At 33.8% G+C, this 25,469-nt stretch overlaps 2 protein-coding genes across 2 annotated transcripts; both read left to right on the forward strand.

Moving 5' to 3' along the window:
* The first annotated feature begins 9,125 nt into the window (after positions 1 to 9,125).
* On the forward strand, positions 9,126 to 10,985 carry LOC114255877 (crocetin glucosyltransferase, chloroplastic-like). The gene has a single exon (XM_028195411.2). The coding sequence runs from the start codon at positions 9,451 to 9,453 to the stop codon at positions 10,849 to 10,851; it is 1,401 nt and encodes a 466-aa protein (XP_028051212.2). The 5' UTR covers positions 9,126 to 9,450; the 3' UTR covers positions 10,852 to 10,985.
* Positions 10,986 to 21,112: 10,127 nt separating this feature from the next.
* LOC145793716 (uncharacterized) lies at positions 21,113 to 25,278 on the forward strand. Its single transcript, XM_082876586.1, has 7 exons — positions 21,113 to 23,319; positions 23,414 to 23,710; positions 23,810 to 23,897; positions 24,003 to 24,623; positions 24,757 to 24,772; positions 24,872 to 25,155; positions 25,273 to 25,278. The coding sequence occupies exons 1-7, from the start codon at positions 21,113 to 21,115 to the stop codon at positions 25,276 to 25,278; spliced, it is 3,519 nt and encodes a 1,172-aa protein (XP_082732712.1).
* The last annotated feature ends 191 nt before the right edge of the window (positions 25,279 to 25,469 follow it).

Raw genomic sequence — 25,469 nt, forward strand, 5'->3', positions numbered from 1 at the left:
CTAAATAGAAAGGACCCACACTCAGATCTAGAAACCAGTCATTTACTTCATATTTTCTTTCCAATTCCTATACTGCATTTCATTTCCTATGAGTAGTTCTCAAGTAGTCGTTGCTGTAAATCTTTTCAAGACTGGATCATTTCATTGTAAGTTCTTATTCATTCAATAGAATTCGGTTTTTAAATTGTTCTGTACTTGTTATTTCTTATAAAATTCTCCTACAACAAGCCACTAGTAAAAGTCCTCTTCATTGAGGTTGAAAGAACTTCAACACAATCGCCTGATAATTGGTTGGCAATTATAAATTCTGTAAGGACTTATTGATCCTTGCTGACACGCTTAAAATTACAGAATTAATTTTTGCAAGCCAAGAAAGTCAACATATATTTTTGGCATGCCCAGTGGGACTATTATAATGGCTAAACGTAGACGATAAGGAGAAAATGAGCACCTTGAAGAAGGCATAAAAGAAGAAATGACAAACGAATTGAATTTTGCTATTCAAATTTGTCAAAATGAAATATATTGGTGTGAAAGAAAAATTTTGGATCTTCAAGAAAAGATCCATTTTCTTGATGAAATAAACTTTCATCCCTTACAATATTATTTGGTGGAAGAAAAAAGACTCCATTTAATTAGAGAAATTCATCAACTTGATATGGAAATCGCCAATGGAATGATGAGTTGTCAACTCTTACTACCAAGTCTTTAATTGAGGCTTTAATGGCCGGAATTGGTGAATTTTTTCAAAATGTTTCCATGGTTGAAAATAGCAATAGCAAAGAGTCGATTTCATCAATGACTCGAGGGGTTCAAGAGCCCGTTTTTAAAGAACCGAATTATGAAATTAACATAACGAAAGAGCACGTTCTTGAGTCAAATTTGGCTAATAATGATGTTCCATGCATGGCTCAATGGGTCCAAAAACCAATTTTTAAAGAGTCATGTCATGAAAATAACATACCTATGGATTTTTATAAGCCATTAATGGCTAACATCGAAATACAGCTCACTTTGCCAAATAATTATGAAAATCAATTCAGCGAAAGTCATGTTTTTAAACCAAACATGGTCAAGAATAATGAACAAGCCATTGTTCATGAATTCAAAATTTTTGACATTTTTTAAAGTGTCAAAAAGTATGAATTTTCATGGTTACACTATACCATGACTTTTGTTGTTCAAAATCTATTTTAGATTTGTGGATCACATCAAACGTTGACTTTGATGGAATAACTAACAAATAATATTTCGTTATTGCAATATATTGGGCCAAAAATATGGTTATTAGTTAATCCATAAAACCATCACCATTTGGTTTTGTGGTTACCTTCGAAGTATGTCCCAAGACACATCAAAACATGTTATTAAGAACATGTGAGAGTTGTTAATCCAACTCTTTAGATTTGGTTCGAAAAGATGTCGTGAGCACTCTCGAAGGATAATTTTGATCCTTTAGTAACATATGTGACTTTCGAATGGTGATTTTGTCATCAATAAACACCTTCGAAATGTAACATGAAATGAGAAGGCTTTCGAAATGTGTACCTTCTTTCAAATATATGTAAAATGGTAATTAATTAATTGTCAAATAAGGCCTATTTTTGACATGATAATTAGTGGCTTTACTGATAAACATTTTTATAACTATTTGTTACATGAAAATGTAACTAGTATTCTACAAAAGTTGGTTCGAAGAATGACGGTTTTGGTGTCTTCGGAGAATTAATAATTGGTTCGAAACATAAAATTAATGTTTTCATTAATTATGTGTGAACCAGAACATACAAAATTTGAATAACCACAATGTTGGCCAAAAGTTGCTTCGAAAGTTCTTTTGCCATAATTTTGTAAGCTTCAAAGCACTCCGTCTTGCATCAATAACAGCTTCGAAGAAACAATATTAGTGGTTGTGAACCTTCGAAGCCAAAAGTTGCTTCGAAAGCCCTTTTGCCATAATTTTGTAAGCTTCAAAGAACTCCGTCTTGCCTCAACAATAGCTTTGAAGAAACAAAATTAGTTGTTGTGAACCTTCGAAGCTTTGTAGAGTATTTCCAATGATGTAATTCGTCCTTTGTCGATGGCACATTCAACCTTCAAAGGATGATTTTGGTCCTCTATACCACTTTCGAAACTGGTTATTTAACATGTGTAGCAGCTTGCTAAGGTGAATCATTGGTTTTGCCTTGAAAATATAAGGTTATCCTTTGAAGCTTTTCCGCAAGACCTTCAAATGATGAATTTGGTCATTTATAAACACTTAGACCATAAAAGGGTGATTTTTGATCCTTTATACCACATCCGAAACTTGTTATTTAGCATGTGTAACAACTTGTTAAGGTGAATCATTGGCTTTGTCTTAAAAACATGAGGTTCTAAATGATTTTAAGTGCCAGCAACATCAACCTACTTCAAAAGGTTCCAAGTTTTTTGAGTGTTTGAAATACGAGTAAAATAAAATTATTTAATTTTCTTCAACGGATTAAAGCTGATTCGAAGTACATATATAATATCCCTTCAAGGCATATATATATATATATATATAATTCAAGACATCTAGTCATAATTGCATACTCATTCGAAGCACTTTATTCGTGATATTATATCATTCAAAGTACTTTGTTAATATTATTCGAAACACTTTATTGCTTGGATTAGTCATGTGCTTGGCTTGGCCCTTTAAAAATTCAAGTAAACACCATTAGAGTCCTAGAAAGAGAGCCTTAGATAGAGAGGAGAGAGAACAGATCGAGAGCATGCATTTGACAAATTAGAATGAGATTTTATTTGCCTATTAGAGATGACCAAAATTTGGTCTCTAAAAAGCTTCACACATTAGCAACCAAATATTTTGGTCTCCAACTCTTAACCATATCCAACACAAGTGGATCAACTAGTCAAATATGGTGTATATCGATATCATAAAGGAATATGGACGGTTTGTATGGCTTTCTCTTAAAATTTATTTTTGTTCGCAAATGATGGCTTTTAGGTCATGTTTGATTCACAAAATTAATAGTGAAGTATTAATAATCTTATTAAATTAGTGTGGTATTCACTATCCAATTGGATTAATATCTATTGGATTAATAATCCCACCCCTACCTCATTACTAATAACCCTACAAATTTGTTGGATTAATTATCCATTAGATTAATTATCCTAAATCAAAATGTTAAAACAAACATAGGATAATTGGGCCCATGGATAAATAATCTCAATCCCGTGCTCTAATCCACCCAATCAAACATACCCTTAGAGACCAAATTCAATTGGTTTTTAAATATTAGTCTCTAAATTACTAATTTCTTATAGTGATAAAATTTACCACTTATTTAAAATTATTTTTAACAAATTATATTGAATTGTTGTTTCCCTAAACACTTTTACACGAGCAATATTGCATACTCACAATTAAATCCAAATCATACAGTAATTGAATATCAATCTGATTATTTTATAATGGATAATATTTTTGACAATGTTTGTGTTAGATAGCTCTAACCTTTTCATTTCTATAATGATTAACATTTAAAAATTTCAAGGTAAATTATAAAAATATTTTTTGAGATTTGTTTCAAATACGAATTGTCTTTTATGATTTTAAAAATTACATCTCGTCTTTTAAAATTTTTGATTTGATAACAAATGACCTCTTTTATTAATAAATTATTAAGTTAATAAATAATTTTTAATAATGTCAAAATTTTATTCTAATTAATAATTCAAGTAATTTTATTGTTATATAAAAAACCAACTAGAAATTTTATTTTTTCTAGGTAATTCTATTAAATAAAAAATTCTAAAAAAAAATATTTATATTTTTTTAAATTATATAAAATAATTTATATTTTAAATAAATCTAAAAAATGTATTTATATTTTGCCCAAATTTTCAATTACCGGCAGGCATGTGATCTACCTAGGGGTGGGCAACGGTTTATCCGAACCGCTCAAACCGTCCAATTCGCCCAACCCGCATATAAATTGGCGGTTTCGCAAACATAATGCGGGCGGATGCGGTTTGAAATATGACAAATTTGCGGGTTGCGGGCGAGTCGCGGTTTAAACCCGCAACCCGCAAAAACCGCCCGCACTTTAATTATTATTATTATTTTTTATATACCAACTTTGTAACTTTTACAGAAGCACCATTATATTCTCTATGATACTAGGATCCTTATTTTTAAGTATTTCTCAACTTTCTTAATGCCGTAGAATTATCAAGTCCTAAACTTGGTTTCTTATATGATTTTCATTGGTGATTCATCCACTTTTTCCTAATAAAATTTTCCTTCTAATGGTCGATAGAACTTATAGTTTGATTATTGATTACTGAACTGGCAATTCTTATTGAGTACAACCTTTAATGCATTGATATACATTTTTTTCATGGCAAAAATGCTAGTGTAGGGTCTCTTTGTTTTGGGTACTTTCATTTAATGCATTGATATTCAATTTTTATTTGTAAACTCATCAAAAAATTGTTATCACAAATATATAAAATAAATCTGATGCCTAAATTCGCTGGGAAAAAAAACTCGAAAATTAATTTTTAAAGAAAAAAGTGTAAACCGCAAATCGTCCGCAACCGCCCGCACATTTGTAAACCCTATCCGCACAAACCGCAAACCGCACTGCGGGCGGTTGCGGGTTGACTTTTTCCCAAACCGCATAGATGCGAGCGGGTCAAAACCGAATCGCAAACCGCACAAAACCGATCCGCGAACACCCCTAGATCTACCCCACTTGATTGGGGATTATAAGTTTGGGGACGTGGAACGTGTGGTGCAGAGCGGTTTCGTGTATATATCACTCCAAGGAAAATGTTTGAGGGCCACAAAATCAGTGGTTCAAATGGCTCAAAACTGTCAAAACGACGTCGTTTTGCGTTGTTTTGCATCCAAAACGACGTCGTTTTGACAGTTTTGAGCCATTTGAGCCACTTTTTTTGTGGCCCTCTAGCATTGCCGATCACTCCAAATAAGGTGATTATTCAGTAATTTTTTTGGTATAGTCATATGGTATTGTAATTGGTAAAGAATTTGAATAGGTGAGATATTAAAAAAATTCTATTTCCACAAACTTACTTATTTCAGTGCATACACTTATTCATTTGATTATTATTATTCTTTCTATTCCACACACATTATGTTCTAATTATACACTAACTCATATACTTATATACACACCTTTACCCATTCGGTTGAAAGCCCTCTTCTATACATCTGATGTATGAAAATGACATATTGAAGAAACAATGAAGATTGATTGACTTCCATTGAAGACCTATTGACGTCTCCAAGACCCTAAATTTGACAACTCTATTGAAAACTCTCCATTGCATTCCTGAAGGTGAGGATCTCCCATATATTTCGAAAACTTTTTCTGTGTTATCACTGCCCAACTACATGGGTCTACAGAATCTTCGTCTCAATTGTTCAGAACACCATAAGGGTCCTTCATAGAATTTCTAATAGTAATCAAAGAAGAAAAAGATTACTAGTTATGAATATGTATTTATCCCATCCCATTGAATTGTTTAGATAGTCTTCGTCCCATTGTTCAAAGAAAAATAAGATTACTAGTTGTGACAATTCCATTCTGATAGTCTTCGTCCTAGATTGTTCAGTCCTACATTCTTCAAAATTTCTGTGTGAATATATATGTATATATTGAGATATATCTTTGGTTTTCTCTCTATAAAATCAAAGATTGCTAGTTGTACAAAAACAAAACTTCATTAACATTTGAAATACTTTCACGGAGTATCACAAAATCAATACAAATATAAAGGCATTCAATTACACTAATCACCTCAACAAACCATTCTCCTAACAAATCATCACTAACAATTGAATCGCAATGATAATAAACCCTTGAAAACATGTACAACTTTGTTTCAATTAACTATTTTTTCTTTTCTTTTATTTTCCATTAACATTTGAAACACTTTCATAGAGTTGGTGAAGAATAACAAAAAAAAAGAGATTTGAAAGAAATTTTTGATGTGATAGAAAGAAAACAACAATTTGGGTTTTAGCTTTATAATTTTTGATTCTTGACACAGCAATAAGACTAGTTGTCTTTTACATTTTAAATTAGGATTTTTTTTTTTAATAAAAAGTACGTGTATTGAGATTTTTTATTTTATTTTAAAAAGATGTATATAGAAAAAAGGAAAATTTAACAATAAATCTTAAATGTTGATCTTATAATCCAATTAGTCCCATATGTTTTTCTAGTGCTCCGTTTAGTCCTATCTGTTGTCAAAGGACGCAATTGCCATCAGTTATTGTGTAATGTTTGTTGGGTGCCACACACAATATGTCATGTGACACACACAATGGGTGCCACACATCAACAAAATACACTAAGGTTCTTTAAGCTTTTTGCCTAAGGCTCTTTATGAGGGTGTGTCACGTGACACACACAATGTGTGCCACACATCAACAAAGTACACTAAGACTCTTTATGTTTTTTGTCTAAGGCTCTTTATGAGGGTGTGTCACGTGACACACACAATGGGTGTCACACATCAACAAAGTACACTATGGCTCTTTATGTTTTTTGCCTAAGGCTCTTTATGAGGGTGTGTCACGTGACACATACAATATGTCACGTGACACACACAATGGGTGTCACACATCAACAAAGTACTCTAAGGCTCTTTATGCTTTTTTCCTTGGAATGATGTATGTCACGTGACACACACAATGGGTGCCACACATCAACAAAGTTCACTAAGGCTTTTTATGCTTTTTGCCTTAGAATGATGTATGTCACGTGGCACACACAATGAAGGGTATAATTGACCACTCAATGTTACCAAACAAAGAAAATAGGATCAACTGATAAGATATTCCCCCACTAATAGGACTAATCAGAACAATAAAAATAACCTTAGGACCAATCGGTAAAACTGTTTGTGAAATGGGATTTATTGGTAAATATCCCTAGAAAAAATTAGAATATAATATTAAAGGTATATTTTGATATCTATTATAGTCATTTTACTTTAAAATATAATTATCATTAAAATAAAATTTCATTAAGTATATGTACTGAAATAAGTAGCGGTAGGTGTGTGAAAATAATTTTTTTTAAAAATATTATATTAAATAATTAAAAAATATGATAAAATAAAATAAATTATAATTAATTAAAAATATAAATATAAATATGTTATACTCCAAAATAATAATAGAAAAATGTTTGAAATCTCCTTTTTTTAGACCCTCACAATCTCCTTTGGATCTCAACCATTGATGTATGCGTGGAACTCACTCATGTATGTGTAAGGTTTACATCACAATGGTTGAAATTCAAAAAAAATTGTGAAAATCTAAAAAAAAAGAGTCTCAATCATTGTTGATAATCAATAATTACCCCCAAAGAAAACCATATACATGTACCAAAACTGCTCTGATAAAAAAAAAAAAAAAGAAAACAAAAAAAGTACCAAAACTGCTTATGTCATGCATGATGACAAGTATCATCTGACAATTATTTTATTGATTATTAATAAAAGAAATTGCCAGACAATTTTAAAAAGAGCGGTGCTTGGAACCCAGCGGGGTCGCACCCCAATGACGTGGCAGTATGGGGTTGGCGAAAAAAAAAAAAAAAAAGTTTTTCTTTTCTAGACTAATCACACGCGACCCAGTACCCCGCTGGGGTCTGAAGCTTTTTTCTTTTAAAAAATGTCATTAGTTTAGATACACACATACAAAGTTGGAAAATATATTAAGGCCTTATTTAAAATAAATTAAAAAAGTTAAAAATTTTAAAAATTTATACTATTTAAGAATAGTTTATGAGAAAAATTATTAGGGTAAAATTATTATTTTACCTTTTAAATTTAATTATTCAAAAAGTTAAAAATCAAAAAGTCAAAAGGATAAAATTGTCATTTTAATTTTATTATAATATTTTATTACACATCTTTTCGTAAAAAGTCAAAAAGATATTCTAAATATATATTTTTTTTCTCTATTTTTTTAATCAAAAAATTAAAAAATACACTTACATAGCATATCCCAAACAACTATTAAAATTTGTAAAAGTATTCAAAAAAAAAATATATATATATTGCATTAAATTATAAATATTTTATCTTTATTTATATGTTATTAATAATGGCCTTTAAAAATGTTATTAACATGACTTCTAAAATAAGTTTTACAAGAATTACAGACACGCGTTAAAATAAATTATTAAATATTCTACGTAATTTAAGTTCTATACAAATTTATGTTTTTGAAATAATGCGGTCCATAACTTTAAGGGTTTTATATTAGTTAGGAGAATCGAACTTGAGATAGAAAGAGTAAACTCTTAAGCCCCGGTTTGATTTTCTTTTTAGGTTAAAAAATTACAAAATGATAAAAAAAAAAGTCAAAAAGTTAAAAATCACAAAAAGACAAAAAAAATATTTTATCATTCTAAAGCCAAAAGCCAAATAAAAAAACCAAACAAAAAAAAATCTCCAATTAAAAAAGTTAAAAAAATTAAAAAACTAACTAAAAATGTCATTGTCAAACGACTCCTTGAATCTCAAACCTCAAAACTTTTAAAGTTGTGTGGATCTTACATTCATACAAATATTGAATAAAATATTTAGTTATTGATGTGCGCTACATAATTTTGTCACAATGGGGTGGAATTATCTTGTCTTTCATAAACTTTAATCAAGTTGTATGTCTTTTTAATTTTATTAGTAATTTTATGTAATGTAAAAAAATAATAATAATAAATATATAAGAGCATCTCCAATGCACTAGGCATATAATACTTGTTAGTTAAAATGCCTAGTGTGATTCACTTTTTTCAATTCCAATGCACTAGGCATATGATTAGGCATTTTGCCTCAACTCATATTCACTAGCTACATGTAACTAGCCTTCAACGCTAGGCAAAATGTATTCATTCATTAGGATCATTTCCCTCCATCTTTGTTGTTGACGTGTCATTCTATAAAATTAATAGTATTTGGATAAATAGCTAAAATAAAGAGCATGGTTAGAGTAAAAACATAAAACAGTTGATAGGCAAAATAAAATATATACTTTATAGTAATATTCAGATAGGTAAAATGCCTACAGTTGGAGATGCTCTAACTAATATAATTGTAAAGATATACTAGACGTATATAGTCCACTAGTTGTCCACTAGAATTAACTGACACAAAAGACAAATCAAACTAGTTGTTCTACCAATTCGTCACCTCAAACGTCATAGTGTTGAACCCTTGTCCTTATATAAGTAAAGGCATCAATCCCATGAAACTACAAACAAACACACACATACTCATCAAACATATATCTATCTACACAACTCATTTGAACACAACCACAACCACAACCACAACCACAACCAACTGTGTTCTGTTCTATTCTATACAGAGCAGCCAACCCAAAATTAACCCCACACCAAACCACACGCCGCCGCAATGGTTCACGGCCACATCCTCCTCCTGACTTTTCCGGCACAAGGCCACATCAACCCCGCTCTCCAATTCGCCAAACGTCTCATTAAGATGGGCCTCCAGGTCACCTTCGCCACCAGCGTCTTCGCCCAACGCCGCATCTCCAAAACCACCGGAGCCGCCGCCGAGGGCTTGAAGTTCGCCGCCTTTTCCGACGGCTACGATGACGGGTTCCGACTAGGAAACGATGTGCAACACATGTTGTCCGAGACGAGAAATAATAGTTCTCGAATTCTCCGAGAGATCATCGCCGCTAGCGCTGCCGAAGGCCGTCCGATTACGTGCTTGGTCTACACCCTCCTCCTCCCTTGGGCGGCGGAGGTGGCGCGTGATTGTCACATCCCATCTGCTCTTCTTTGGATTCAACCTGCCACAGTTCTAGATATCTACTACTATTACTTCAATGGTTATGGAGAGGAAATTACAAAGATTTGCAAAGACCCCTCATGTTCCATCGAATTACCGGGATTGCCATCGATGACTAGCCATGACCTTCCTTCTTTTATAGTCCCTTCAAGCTCAGACCAATACAGTTTTGCACTCCCAACCTTCAAAGAACAACTAGAAAAACTTGATTCAGAAGCCAACCCTAAAGTACTTGTAAACACATTCGATGCGTTAGAACCCGAGGCCTTGAAGGCTGTTCAAAAGTACAATTTGATCGGAATTGGACCCTTAATCCCATCGGCTTTCTTGGATGGGAAAGACCCATCAGATACTTCTTTTGGAGGTGACTTGTTTCATAAATCTGGAAACTATATCCAATGGTTGAGCTCGAAACCTGAATCATCAGTTATTTACGTTTCATTTGGAAGTCTATTAGTGTTGCCAAAGCCACAAATGGAGGAGATTGCGGGTGGTTTGCTGCAAAGTAATCGGCCATTCTTGTGGGTGATAAGATCGGAAGAAGAAGAGAAAGAAGAAGATAGGCTAAGTTGCATTGAAGAGGTGAAGCAACAAGGGATGATAGTGCCGTGGTGTTCTCAAGTGGAGGTTCTTTCGCACCCATCTTTGGGATGTTTTGTGACGCATTGTGGGTGGAATTCGACGTTGGAGAGCTTGGCTTCTGGGGTTCCGGTGGTGGCATTTCCTCATTGGACGGACCAAGGGACGAATGCAAAGCTTATTGAAGATGAGTGGAAGACAGGGGTAAGAGTGAAGGCAAATGAGGAAGGAATAGTTGAGGGTGATGAGATTAAGAGGTGTGTGGAGATGGTGATGGAAGATGGAGAAAAGGGGGAAGAAATGAGGAGTAATGCAAAGAAATGGAAGGATTTGGCAAGGGAAGCTGTCAAGGAAGGTGGCCCTTCCAACAAAAATCTCATGGCGTTTGTGGAGGAGTTGGAGGTTGCTTTTAGAGCGTAAACTTGTATGAGGGCGTTTTTTTATTTTTTATTTTTTTATTTTATTCCCTCGTTTGTGAAGAATGTAGAGGTAATTATTCAGTAATTTTGAAGTATAGGGATGTGGTATTTTATAATATTATGATTGATAGAAAATGTTGATAGGTAAGGTATTATATTAGGTAATTGAAGAACATGATAAATATATTAAATGATAATTGATTAGAGAGTAAAGACACATGATATTGTGAAAATATTAAATAATTTCGTAGGAGCAATGCTAGGTATCGTGAAAAAACTTTCATGAAAATGATCATGAAAGATTTATGATCTTTGGATTACACTTAAAATAAAGCACCACACACTAATCAAGGTAATCCAAGGATCATAAATTTTTCATAACCAGTTTCATGAAAGTTTTTTCATAATCCCTATCTTTTCTGATTTCGCGGCGGCTAGTTCAGGGTGGTTGTTTTGCTTAATTAGATTTGGATATGATTGCTTAGGCCTTGTTTGGCAAAGGTTAAAATTTGATTTTTTAGGTTAAATCCATAAAATAAAATAATAATAAAAAAAAAAGATAAAATAAATAATAAGATAAAATGTCACATCAAACTTATAATCATTTCATTTTTTTTTTCCACAAATATCATATTCAACTATAAAAAAAAATCTAATTATCTTTTCAAACGTAAAAATTTTGAAACGTAAAAATTTTAATCTATTAAAATAGTCAAAAATTAAAATAACTACTAAAATAATCAATTTTCCAAACAAGGCCTTAATGAAAGTTCCATAGTTTTTTTTTTTTTTTTTTTTTTCTTCTTTCATCAATATGTGATATTTTTTTTATTGAAATGCCATTAAAGTCTTTTTATGTTTGTGACTTTGTAATATTTTTTTAAAACATGTCACTAAATATTATTTTTGTGATATTTTTTAAAAATATGTCACTAATATATTACTATTAAAATGTATTTTTATTTCAGTGAAAAGCAATTACAATAATAACAATTTTGAACATAAACATCAAATAATAAAACTTGTCATTAAAGATATTGTTCCACTCATTCATATCATATTACTGAAGTAATACATAAATTTGATGGTGTTTGGCCGATCTTCTTGGAAAAACTTACAATTCAAGAGGACTTCCGTGGGACTTTAAATAGGCTTTTTAGAGAAAAGCGAAGTACACCGCCAAATAATAATAATAAAAAAAATTGTCGCAGGGTATGAATGTCAACAAGCAACTGCGTGGTGTTTTTTGAAAAGCTGTAAAAAGTTAGATTTTTTAATTTTTTCTATGATTTTTTTGGCTTTTTTATATAATAAAAAGTTAATTTTGTGACTTTTCTAATTAAAAAAATAAAAGATTGACTTTTTATTATGTGCCCAAAACAACCCTACAAATGGTCGCATCAATAATAATTTAAGGACATGGTGTCTTATCAATGAATGAGTTTATGAACTAAGGCTTCTTTTGGAAACATCACTTAAAAATTAAAAATTAAAAGTCAATTTTTAATTCATTTTAAGTTATATTATCTGTCACATAAAATAGTAAACAAAATTTAAAAAATCAAAAAATTAGTTTTTAATTATCTTTCTAAAACACCCCTAATAATCAAGTCAGATTTTGGGAGAAGATTCACCTGAATTGCTTTCTTTCTTTTGCTAAAAGTTCTTTAGCCCCCTTTGTTTTGGGTGTTGGAGATGGAATGGGATTACAATAGTGGGGGTATCCACTAAATATTCTGTTTGTTTGTAGAGTTCAACAACGGATTGATAAGCCGGAGGCTTGAAGATGGGCCTTGCATACAGGTTTCATAGTCTGCCCCAACACATGGTATTGAAAATTTAGTCCGTTGGTATTAGGGGAGTGATTACTTATTTACCCATCGTTGCCCTAGCTCATCTTTGGAAGAAACAACAGGAGAAAGAAGGAGAGGCAAAGAAAAGCTCTCATCTTCTTCATCAAATTTTCAATCTGAAAGATTCAGTCTGCCCTACTCATCTTTGGAAACAACAACAGCAAGAAGGAGAGGCACAAAGAAGCTCCCTTCTCTTCTTCACAGTGTGCCCTAGCACTCTCTCATCTTCAGATTTTCAATCTTTAGATTCAATGAAGCATCTGCTGTATCGGTAATTTTTTTTTTTTTTTTTTTTGTTAACCGAGTTATTTTTAACTTGGTGGTTGGAATTGGGTTTTGTTTCAAATTGGGTTCTGCTGCATCTGCTTCAAATTGGGTTTTTTTTTTTTTTTTTTTGCATTTGGGGTTTGAATGATATATTTTTTGTACATTTGGGGTTTTGATTGCTGGTAATTGCTGGCAATGTGCAATTTTATTTTAATGGAAAAAGTACAGCAACCAAATAATGAGCAAATGCTCAATTGTTAATTGCAATAGATTTTCTTATTTGCACAATAATAATCAAACCCATCAAAAGATTGGTTCAGACATCCAACTAGCCAAATTTTTGACGATGAAAATATGGAAATCCTCTTTAATTAACTGGCTGTTTAGATGACTTATCAAAAGAGAGAAGAAAAAAAGCTGTCAAGATCCTTTTCCATTAATATTCTTGTCTTAAAAAAATTTAATCTGTGACAACATATTAGCAAAAATTCATATACCTCCACCTCTTCAGTGGGTACTTGCATAAAAAGTTTCGAAATTACCTTTTCTGACCTATGCATGCTGCAATTATCGATAGTGGATTTATATGAATCCCAATGTTCTTTTGCCATTGTGCTTAACATATTGAGTTGGATTTCAAGTGCTGAATTTGCCTCTGATAACTTTCTCCAAGTTTCCAAGGCCTTTTGAGGCTCATATTTTTGCCACTACAACAAAAGTAACCTATGGTGACGAAAACTAGTGAAGAAAATCAGATTCGTCACTAAATAAAAATAATTCGTGAGGAATTTATAAATTTTGTCACATATAATAAAAAAATGAAAATGATAGGTGACAAAATTTATTTTCGTCAATAAATACTTCATTTTAAGTGAGGAAAAATTAAGTTTCGTCACCAAAATTTTCTCGCTACTTTTTTTTGGTGGCGCCAAAATTTTGGGACTTTTGGTGAGAAAAAGATTTGTCACTAATTATAAAATGATTTGTGAGGAATATATTTTCGTCACCAAAACATTTTAATATTTTTGATATCTTTTAGTGAGGAAATAATATTGTCACCAATTTTGGTGGGAAATTTTTGATATATTGAGGGGCAATTAAAAAAAACATAGGGTATTAATTTTTTTTTACCCATTTTCTGTTTATCATCTCTCTCTCTCTCTCTCTCTCTCTCTCTCTCTCTCTCTCTCTCTCTCTCAAAATAGGGTATTTATTTGTCTTACCTCTTGCTCCTCCACCACGCCGATCACCATTGTCGCCTCTATTAGCCTTGCCGATCGTCGCCGCCACTAGTTGCCTTGTCGGTAACCGCCACATCTTCTTCACTCGGTGATTTGGTACGTGATTTCTCTTTGCTCTTTTTCTAGTGTCTCTTTCTCTTATTCTCTGTATTGGTATGGTGACGAAAATTAGTAAAGAAAACAAATTTCGTCACTAAATAAGAATAATCCATGAGGAATTATAAATTTTGTCACGTATAATAAAAATATAAAAATAATAGGTGACGAAATTTATTTCCGTCAATAAATACTTACTTTTAGATGAGAAAAAAAAAAGTTTCGTCACCTAAATTTTTCCCACTAATTTTTTTTGATGGTGCCAAAATTTTGAAACTTTTGGTGAGATTTTTTTTTTTCAACAATTAAAAAATTATTAATGAGTAATATATTTGCATCATCAATAATCTATTTTTTTTTTTTTGAAAAAATTGATTTTAAATATTTTAAGACCATTTGGTGAGAAATGTATTTTTATCACTAATATTTTTTAATATTTTTAGGCCTTTTAGTGAGAAAATTGTTTTGTCACTAATTTTGAAAGAAGAATTTTGACATAATAAGTAATAATGAAAAAAAATAGTCTATTATTTTTCCCTCCCTTTTTTTTTTTTTTTTTTTTTGGGATCAGTTTTCCTAAATTATTTTTCCCTCATTTCTTTTTTTTTTTTTTTTTTTTTTTGATCAGTTTTCGTATATCTCTATCTGTCTCTCCCTCTCAAAACAAAACACAAGGGCTGAGTGTTTTGTTTATTGACGAATCAGTTTTCAATCTCTATCTCTCCCCCCTCTCCCTCTCCCTCTCCCTCTCCCTCTCCCTCTCAAAACACAAGTCCCTTCAGTGTGTTCTTCTCCGGCGCCCCTTCAGTGTGTTCTTCTCCAACGCCGCTGCCAAAGTCCCTGTTCTCCTCCTTCAGTGTCGCCACAGACGTCGTATCTCCTTTACTGCTTTGTGTTCTCTTCCATCAGGTATGGGTCCTCTTTCTCTCTCTCCCTCTCTCTCTCTCACTTAATTTCTCTATTTTTCTATCTTTGTTTTCCCTAATTTTCAAAATTAATGTTTTCCCTAATTTTTGAAATTAATTTTCAGAATTAATGCTGTATTTAATCCATGTAAATAATCCATGGAAGACCATGTAACTTCGTGTGCCTAATTTATAGTCATGGAAGACCAATTCTTCCTTTCTTCAATTTTCTCATCAGTCAAACAGCATTCAATAAAAGAAATACAAGGTATAAGTTTACACTTTCTGGTTTGAGCTTATTGAGTTAGACCATTGAAATCTGTACCCATTCAAAAAGAAATTTCATCGTTATTCAGTGGAATTGTCCCATGTCATCATTTAAAGAGCCCAAGAGGATTATTGATTATAGACCAATAAGTTTCTGCTTCTCATTCCCAGATAACATAATGGAGCAATGTTAAAAGAATTTGTGTTGGGAACTTATATTTTCTAACTTGAGTTTAAGAAAAGCTTGTGTGATCTGTCTAATGTTTTTATTCTAATAATTACATGAAATTTCTTCAACTAAACTGTATAAAGCTTCTTCACCAAGACATTTTTTGGTTTCTGTTGGTAGAGTTAGACTGTATATTTGTGGTGTTGTAAACTAGGAAAATCTTCAAATGTGTTCTATTTGGCTGTTGAAACAAATATAGATTGAAATTAAATTTATCATCCTTGTACATGCCTGATCCTTGTACATGCTTGGAATGATTGAATAATTTAAAAATAAAAATAAATAACTGAATAATGTGTTGTTTTGTACCCATTCCATGATTTATATGTTTCTTTAGGATAAGTTTGAGAGATTCATTTCAGTTTGAATGTAGAGCTTTCTCCAGTCTTTATCTCTGCTTATTTTCTTCTTGGTCTTTCTCTGTCTCCTCTTTTTTCTTTTTTGCCGTTGAAGTGGAATGATGTTGTTTTGAACTACTCCATGGAAATTGCAGAGTGTGGACTCTAGAGGATCCGAACATGTTCTACACAACTGATAAGAACCAAATTCTACAACCACAATGTGATTAGCTCAAGTTAGGTACTTCTCATGATATTATTTGAGGTGCGCGTAAACTAGTCCGGACATTGGTCATAAATATATATATATATATAATGGCTTTATTAGGTGATAATGCTAGGCTAGCACTCTAAATGATGTACTGTTTATTTGTCAATCCTTTGGATTGTGTTAGAACATTTTCACAGGAAAATAAAGAAGAAAGAAAAAAAAAAAGAGGGGGGGGGGAGTGGAACATTTTCTTAGGAAAACAAAGAAGAAAGAAAAAAAAATGGGAGGGGGGGAGGGGGGAGGGAAGTATATCAACTATAATATATCAGTGATAATTGAACCTTTATTGTTGTGTGCTTCAAGTTCCAACCATATAAGAACCCATGAATGCATGTGAGCTGCACATGGATTTAGTTTGTTAATTTCTGCTTCTGTTAGGCATGTTCATAGCCCATCTTCTATTAGGTAATCCATGTCCATGGCACTGCTAGTTCAAGCTGCTTGTTTGCTGCTGCCCATTTGCCTTGATTTCCTGGATGTGCTAACTGCTGGATGTAGGAAAATAGGTCTTTAGTTGGTCCTTACACTTATTTTTGGATGTCCTGTCTTTGGTGGGGTTGCTTGGCTGCTGCTATGGTTGGTTTGGCCTGCTGTTTGGCTGCTGTGGTGTTGCTTTTGGCTGCTGCTTTGGCATCCCTGAAGAGGTGCCAGCAGGACCTGCAAAGAAGCTCATTACAGGAAATAAGTAGCAGCTCCAACCAACAAGCACCCACAGCCTAAGGAGACCTACAAGAGTCGTAAGTCCAAGCATACAAGATTCAGACAGCATTGCCTATTGTTGCCCACCCACCTCAACGAGCGGTGAGGCCAGTTGAGTTCACTAGAAGAATGGGTGATAATGAAGTAGGAGGAGTCGATTTCTATCAAAAATTTATACCATTTCTAGAAAAGCATTGGTGACATGTATGCTTTCATTCTCCGTCACTCATGTAATTGGTCTTTACTTCATTTCAGTGGGTGTGGATCTCCCAATTAGCAGCTTAAAAAGATCTATGCTCTTTGTTTTTGTTGCTAAGAATGTAAGAGTGTCGTGTCCTATATATATTGACTCTTTTTTTTTTAATTTTATATTTTTTATATTTAAATTTCATTGCAGATCTATACATGGCTCTTGATGTAAAGTTTTTACCTTTGAGTGTACAAGGTTCACACCTTTTAAGGTGGATTCTTTTTTGTCAATAAATTTTTTACTTGTCAAGCAAAATTATGAAAAAGGTGTCTGATTGCCTAGTCGCTAATGTATGCATTTTAATTTCCTTGAAAGTATGCATTTGGGTTCTGATTCTTCTGAACTTAAACTGTGGTCTCTATCTATACTTCATGATTGTGCGTTAAAGTGTGCTTAAGTAATTTAAAGATCATAACCTAAGGATACAGTTGAGGTCCCTTGTTAGGTTGTTTGATGTGAACACATTTTTATTACTTCTGTCCCACCAATTTAGAATCTCAAAGTTGACTCTCATTGTCCTGTATTAATATCTCTTTGTGTCCATGTTGCTTTATTTGGAATAGAAAGGTGTCTATATGCATTGTGGTAAACAATCTAATTGAACTTTTCTTTTCCTAAAACCTCTCCATTTAGGTTAAGATTTATTGTTGTTTGTGTAGTAGACTAATACCGAACTAGGATGAGGATAGTTTGTGATAGCCCCATTATCCTCTAAAATCCTGGTAAAGAGGACATGTAGGGAAGAGGAATTTATAAGATCAGTGTTTATTATTTCTCATCTCCCTTTGGAATTATGAGTAATTCGTTGTTCAACCTAGAAGTAAATGAATATGGACTTGTATGAGATGTATTTAAGAAGAGAAAGATGGGAGTCTCAATACTAAAATTCTTGCACTATTTTGCTAGCATGCTTTCATATTAGGAGCATGAAATTGTGACATGTGGACACTTTTGAACTCTGTAAAAGACAAGCACTAGAAGGCCTCTTGTGATTACTGCTGCCCATTTGCCTTGATTTCTTGGATGTGCTAACTGCTGGATGTAGGAAAATAGGTCTTTAGTTGGTCCTTATACTTATTTTTGGATGTCCTATCTTTGGTGGGGTTGCTTGGCTGCTGCTATGGTTGGTTTGGCCTGCTGTTTGGCTGCTGTGGTGTTGCTTTTGGCTGCTGCTTTGGCATCCCTGAAGAGGTACCAACAGGACCTGCAAAGAAGCTCATTACAGGAAATAAGGAGCAGCTCCAACCAACAAGCACCCACAGCCTAAGGAGACCTGCAAGAGTCGTAAGTCCAAGCATACAAGATTTAGACAGCATTGCCTGTTGTTGCCCACCCACCTCAACAGGCGGTGAGGCCAGTTATCAAACAATCAATCTTGGCATATAATTGGAACACAGAATGACGTTATCAAACAAACTACAGTTGCAAGTAGAGTAAGGCAAAGCTTAAAATAATAGAATGTATAAAAGATAATTGATGCAGGTTGTGACAGAAATTATAGCGTGGACACTAGACACAAGTAGCTTGACCAAACAACAGTTGAGAGTAGGCCTTAGAGCCTTGCCAAATGAATGTCTCCTAAGAGCCCACAAATGTCAGAAACAGTAAGCAGCAGTAGAACGGATCACCCGCAGCTTTAACAAGGCATGGAGAGCAACCCAAAAAACCAGGAAAGCCTATGGCCCCGCCAAACTACTGTTCAAGGAAGCAAAGGCACTAGAGTCTCAAAGAATGCACCAAAACTCAGCTATCAGAACTCCCCCGAAGTGGGCTTTATCAAAAGAAAATCAGAGCATCTTTGCCGCCATCCCCCAAAAAACTTAGGCAACATATATAATGAAATGACCTATGGAAAACCTCCACTTAAAGAAGTGCCCAATGAACCATGAGACAAAACATTAGAGCTATCACAAAGTGGGGGAAGGCACTTCATGTGAAATTCAACTTTCCACATTGTTGTGGTCTCATAAAGGGTCCACAATACAGGGTAAGCAGTTAAAAATTTATTTTTGAGCCAGCCCTTGTGAAGGGTTACAGTCCAACATCCAGGTAAATTTCTCACCTATTACACAGGCTTTCACTTGTTAAGACAAATTTATATTTATATAGGGTTCCAGAAATATCTCACACACACACACACAGAGAAAGAGACAGAGCAATCTGATACTTTGCTGCTATGACTTTGCGTGTTTGACCGAAAGGGAAAAAAAAATGCCATTATGAAAAGGTTACTGATAATGGTAAGCAATTTTAGTCTTCAAGATCAAGAGCAATGAGATACTTTGCTGCTGATGACTTACGTGTTTGACCCAAACAAAAAAGAAAATGCCATTATGAAAAGGTTATAGATAATGGTTAGCAATTTTAGTTTTTAAAATCGAATGCTGCAGCCATACATGCATTGATGCTATTCAACAAGTCAGGCTTTACAGATTTTAGTGGATCACCAAATAGTGGAAAAATTACCTTCCTCCATAGAGAAGAAACCCTAGTGCTGCAAACAAAGAAACACCTGCAAGAAGATATGCTTCAGGAAAAAAAGTCAATATATTTATAAAATTTATAAATTTATATAATTTTTATACTATATTATATCGTGTACTGATATAGGGTAGAGTGTGAATCTTTTTTCTTTATTTTTATTTTATTTTATTTATTTGGCTAAAATAATTTATTTGCGCCGCTTATGACCCTTAGCTTTGCATCCAAAATCTGTATACTTTGAATTATCTAAAACAGTGAGTAACAGTTCACAGCCCCTTGGCTCCATGAAGGAATTATTCTCTCTTTCAAGGGTTTTCAACTTTTTCTTACAAACCATTCACTGTTATCATCTCCCATCCAACACTTCCCAAACAAAACAGTGGCCCCAGTCCTCTCTCTCATGTGCATTTCTAAGCTTTTAGAGGAGTTTGAGTCTATATGTTTGGGATGATAGATTTTGGCTAAAATAGTCAATAAAAATAAAAAATATTAAAATAATCAATAAGATAAAATATTATATATTACATATTAATTAATTATTTTTTCTCTCACAACTATCAATTTAATGAAAATTGGAATATTACACCCTTAAATTAGCATATGTTGCTTTAACTTCTCTGGACTTTGTATATAGTTGAGTAAAGAGAAAATCAAACAGAGTACTAACTGCAATAACAGGCTGAGTACTAAATTATAGTCTCGGGGCATTCATTGGAATTGTCGCATGTGGCTATCAATTATATTGGCATTGTTCATTTCTTATATGCATAGCTCCTCAAGTATATTATTAAGTTCCTCTGCAAAATTTAATCACATTTTGTTTACCGAGTGAAATGTGAGCCAGAATAGTTATTGTTTCCCAATGTCTTATTTTTTCAATATCCCAATTTAGTTGATAGATTTGTCAATTCTAGTATTCGGGGCATATATATATTTTTCCAAATACGTGTAGTTCAATCATATCATTTTGCATTTGGATATTTGAGTACTTAAATTGACTGCTTTAGAAACTCAATGTGGCATATTGTGGGTTTTCTTTCTGTGGCATGTTATCTGCTTTTTACTCTCAGCTCACTGTTTTATTGGTTAAATTTTCTCTGACTTATGATATTTGTTTTCTTATTGATGGTTATTTTGTTGTGGTTTATGTTTTGGTTGTGAATACTTCTTCTGTTTACGCTAAATTGCTTGGGCTATTTTCTCACTTGATTTATGTGTGGTTGTAATTTATATAACTCAGTATAATCATTGGACTTGAATTTTTTTTAATTGAAATATATATATATATATATATATATATATATATTTCTATATAAAATTTGTCCTATTCACCTAACTTTAATTAACTCGGCATAGTCAGACATGGACAAGAGTTGGATTGCATTAGGTAGCACAGTTGATGGAAGGATAAGTCGGGCATATAATGATGGGGTAATATCATTTCTCCGTTTTGCAATGGCGGTTATCGATCGAGATGGTAAAATTTTGTGCCCTTGTCGAAAGTGTGTGAATGTTGTTCGTCAAAAATTTCAAATTGTTCAAATTCATTTGCTGCAACATGGGATTATTCCAACTTACACTATCTGGCACGTGCATGGGGAACCCCGTGCATCAAACGAGGCTTATCATCATGATATACCCGTTGAGGGCAATAAGGTTTTGGGAGGTATTGATGCCTTAGTGGAAGATCGAATAAGAGGGGAATCAACTAATACAACTCAAGAGGAGGAGGTTCGCACTTTTGATAAATTATTGAATGATGCCAAACGTGAGGTGTACCTAGGTTGCACAAATTACACTTTGTTAAAATTTGTCATCGAGATACTTAATATGAAGGTAACAAACCATTGGAGTAATAAGTCAGTTGACATGATGCTAGAGTTTTTAACAAAACTTTTACCGAAGGATAATTTGGTTCCAAAGTCAACTTATGAAGCTAAAAAAATACTACGTGAATTGGGTTTGTCATACAAGCTCATTGATGCTTGTGTAAACGATTGTGTGCTCTTTTGGAAGGGGAATGCAACATTGGATAAATGTCCAAATTGTAAGGCTTCTAGATACAAGACAAATCATGGTAGAGGTAAGAAGATCTCTCGTAAGGTTCTTCGATACTTCCCGTTAACACCGAGATTGAAAAGGTTGTACATGTCGAGGAAGAGAGCCGAGGATATGAAATGGTTCAAGGAAAAACGTCTAGATGACGGTGTATTGAGGCATCCTGCAGATAGTGATGAGTGGAAGGAATTCGATACACAACATCCTGAATTTGCCTTGGAGCCTCGGAATGTGAGGCTAGGGTTGGCTACTGATGGTTTCAACCCTTTCGGAAATATGAATAACTCATATAGTTTGTGGCCTGTCGTACTCATTCCGTACAACTTGCCACCGTGGTTGGCTATGAAGGACCCATTTTTCATGTTGTCATTACTTATTCCCGGTGAATCACAACCAGGAATTGATATTGATGTCTACATGAGACCTTTAGTGGAAGAATTGAATGAATTATGGAAAAATGGTACATTAACCTATGATGCCTCGACTGGTGAGACTTTCTGCATGCGTGCAGCTTTGCTGTGGACGATACATGATTGGCCTGCATTTGGTGACATTTCTGGATGGAGAACAAAGGGTCATTACTCTTGTTACACTTGCAATGATGAACCATATTTTGAATCTTTAAGAAGTAAGACTGCGTACAGTAACCATCGATGCTACTTGCCTGATGACCACCCAGAAAGGCGAAAGAGTAGAGCATATAATGGCAAGCATGAAAAACGGAAGAGATCTTTGGTGATACCGATAGAAAAGATTGAAGAACAATTGGGCAGCGTGACGGGTGTCACATATGGAAAACATCCAAGCAACAGGAAAAGACCTCGTCAGAACCCAAATTGGACAAAGGTAAGCATCTTGTATGAGCTACCGTATTGGAAGAAAAGGAGGCTTCGACACAACATTGATGTCATGCATGTGGAGAAGAACTTTAGTGAAAATGTTTTTGGAACGATGTTGGGAATTGATGGAAAGAACAAGGATACAGATAAGGCACGAATGGATTTAGAAGACATGAATATAAGGAAAGAATTGTGGCTGACAACAAATCCCGATGGATCATATGTGAAGCCGCGAGCCAGCTTCTCATTGACCCCTAAAGAGAGAGAGGGTTTCTTTGAATTCTTGAAATCAGTCAAGTATCCAGATGGGTACGCGGCAAACATTTCGAGATCAGTAAATGCAAAAAATGGTAGATTAACAGGATTGAAAAGCCACGACTGCCATGTACTTATACAACGGATTCTTCCTATTAGGATGCGTGGTTACGTAGATAAAGAGATCAGTACAGCACTTTTTGAGTTAGGTAGCTTCTTCCAAGATCTATGCTCAAGGACACTGAAACGAAGTGAAATGGAGAAATTAGAGGAACATATAGTACTCATACTATGTAAGTTTGAAAAGATCTTTCCTCCAGCCTTCTTCGATGTGATGGTTCATTTGGCCATTCACTTGCCACGTGAGACTATTCTGGGAGGACCTGTGCAATATCAGTGGATGTACCCGATTGAAAGGTAATTTCTAAAATTGTACTTTCAAATGAAAGGTATAGATTATGTTGTCTGCCTAACCATACTCCTAATTGGTTATCTCTTCAAGGTTTCTCAGATCTTTGAAAAAGTTTGTCACCAATCGAGCTCGACCAGAAGGTTCTATTGCAGAGGCTTACATTGTCAAGGAGTGCATTACTTTTTGCTCAATGTATCTTGAAGGGATTGAAACCGTGCATAATCGAGATGCACGAAATGAAGATTATGGAGTCCGTCGTGAAGGTTTGATAATATTCACCAAAACTGCTCGTCCTATTGGCCAAATCAGAAAGCATGTTGAGATGTCACAGGAACTTCGTGATATTGCTCATTGGTTCTTATTATACAATAGCCCTGAGATAGAGAAGTATCTTCAGTACGTGTTTCTTATAATTATATATATTTTAACAATTATCATGTTATTAGTCATTAATAATAGTAATATTTCACACATTAACAAAAACTATTTGAGTAGGGAACACAAGAATTTGATACAAATTCCCAGTGGACAAGATATAACTCAGATACAACAGAAGGAATTTCCAAAGTGGTTCAAAGAATATGTAAGTCATTTTTAATATTCACAATTGGCCAAACACTATTAGGCTTGTATAAAATACAAACATTACTAACATAATTCAAGTGTTGCACATTGCATGTGGATGTAGATAAATAGATTGAGAGTTGATGAGGCACCAGAAGCAACCGAAGAATTGTGGTCCTTAGCGAATGGTCCTAATTTGCTAGTGAAAGAGTACTCGGGTTGTATAATCAATGGTATCAGATTCCACACGAAGGAATTAGACAGTCGTCGTAAGAGTCAAAACAGTGGTGTGCTTACCAAAGGGGACTACAAGGGAGAGATGCACGAATTCTACGGTCACTTGTGCAATATTTGGGAATTTGAGTACATGTGCCAAAATAAAGTTGTTTTGTTTCAATGTGAATGGTACAACACCGGTAACACTGGTAGAAGTAGAACAGTACGAGCTGACACATATTGCACAAGCATCGATGTCACAAGCCGATGGTATCAATCTGACCCTTTTATCTTGCCTAGTCAAGCTAAGCTAGTGTTCTACCTGAATGACACCAAATGGGGGCAACCTTGGCAAGTCGTGCAACGGGTCCAACATAGAGGTGTGTTTGATGTGCCAGAGGTTGGTGATGGAGAACCACCAGATCAACCAGAATTTAATGATGCATTCCAACAAGAAAACATTAACTCAGTTGTCCCGATCAACATTGAAGATATTATTCGATTTCATAGGGATGATATTGAAGCTGAGGTTATTTCAAATAAAACAAAGAGAGATGGTAGAGATGATGAAGAAGATGAAGAACTTGGCGTACTTGATGATGATATGGATCTTGATATGGAACCTGATATGGATTATGATATGTAGTTTTTGTTTTTTTCAGGTTTCTATATGGACATGTTTTTAATGCATTACATGGTTATGCTATATTTTGTTGCGTCTCTTCAAGTAAAATTATGCTTTATATTTCATGTTTGATATCAATTTATGCTTTTTAGTTACCAAAATGGCCAAAGGGGAGAAACAATGGATCAAACCAGGTTTTCTAGCGAAACAGAAGCGAACAGAGTACGAAATGGAAAGATATAAGACAATCAAGAAGAATAATAAGAAAATGGATGCTCTACAATTGAAGCGTATAGCAACTTCTTTGATGGGTTCTACTCAGCCCAATCGTGTTCATCAAAAGGGAAAGAAAATTAGGGTAGATGATGATGACTACATACCGTCAGATCATGAGGATGACACTGATGCTGAGTCCTTTGAAAGTGTTGACGATGAGGTACTATATGTATGGCCATTCATTTTTTTTTATTATGTCACCGATAGCTATATATTTGTTAACGATGCTTTGTTAATACTATCTTTATATTTCTGTATACTTTATTGGATGAATAAGTCATAAAATAAAACTAGAAAATATGCATCCTACATACAACAATATGCATACCAAAACAAACTGTAGGAGTAAGTTAGCTGGAACACAAATGTATAACGAAATAAGACATAATTTGACCATGTTGGAAACACCAGATTGACAACTTGCAAAGCACACAAGCCGACATTCTAGATACCAAATTAGGATGTATTATATAT

Source organism: Camellia sinensis, chromosome 6 (genome assembly GCF_055761805.1).
Source record: "Camellia sinensis isolate YWXY chromosome 6, ASM5576180v1, whole genome shotgun sequence".
Taxonomy (NCBI): domain Eukaryota; kingdom Viridiplantae; phylum Streptophyta; class Magnoliopsida; order Ericales; family Theaceae; genus Camellia; species Camellia sinensis.

What these genes read in the sequence shown, in the direction of transcription:
- LOC145793716 (XM_082876586.1), top strand. Translation starts at nt 21,113, where the DNA reads ATGGACAAGAGTTGGATTGCATTAGGTAGCACAGTTGATGGAAGGATA. An exon ending in TGGATGTACCCGATTGAAAG is followed by an intron (nt 23,320 to 23,413) that starts GTAATTTCTAAA and finishes AAGGTTTCTCAG; the next exon opens with ATCTTTGAAAAAGTTTGTCA. An exon ending in GAGATAGAGAAGTATCTTCA is followed by an intron (nt 23,711 to 23,809) that starts GTACGTGTTTCT and finishes CTATTTGAGTAG; the next exon opens with GGAACACAAGAATTTGATAC.
- LOC114255877 (XM_028195411.2), top strand. Translation starts at nt 9,451, where the DNA reads ATGGTTCACGGCCACATCCTCCTCCTGACTTTTCCGGCACAAGGCCAC.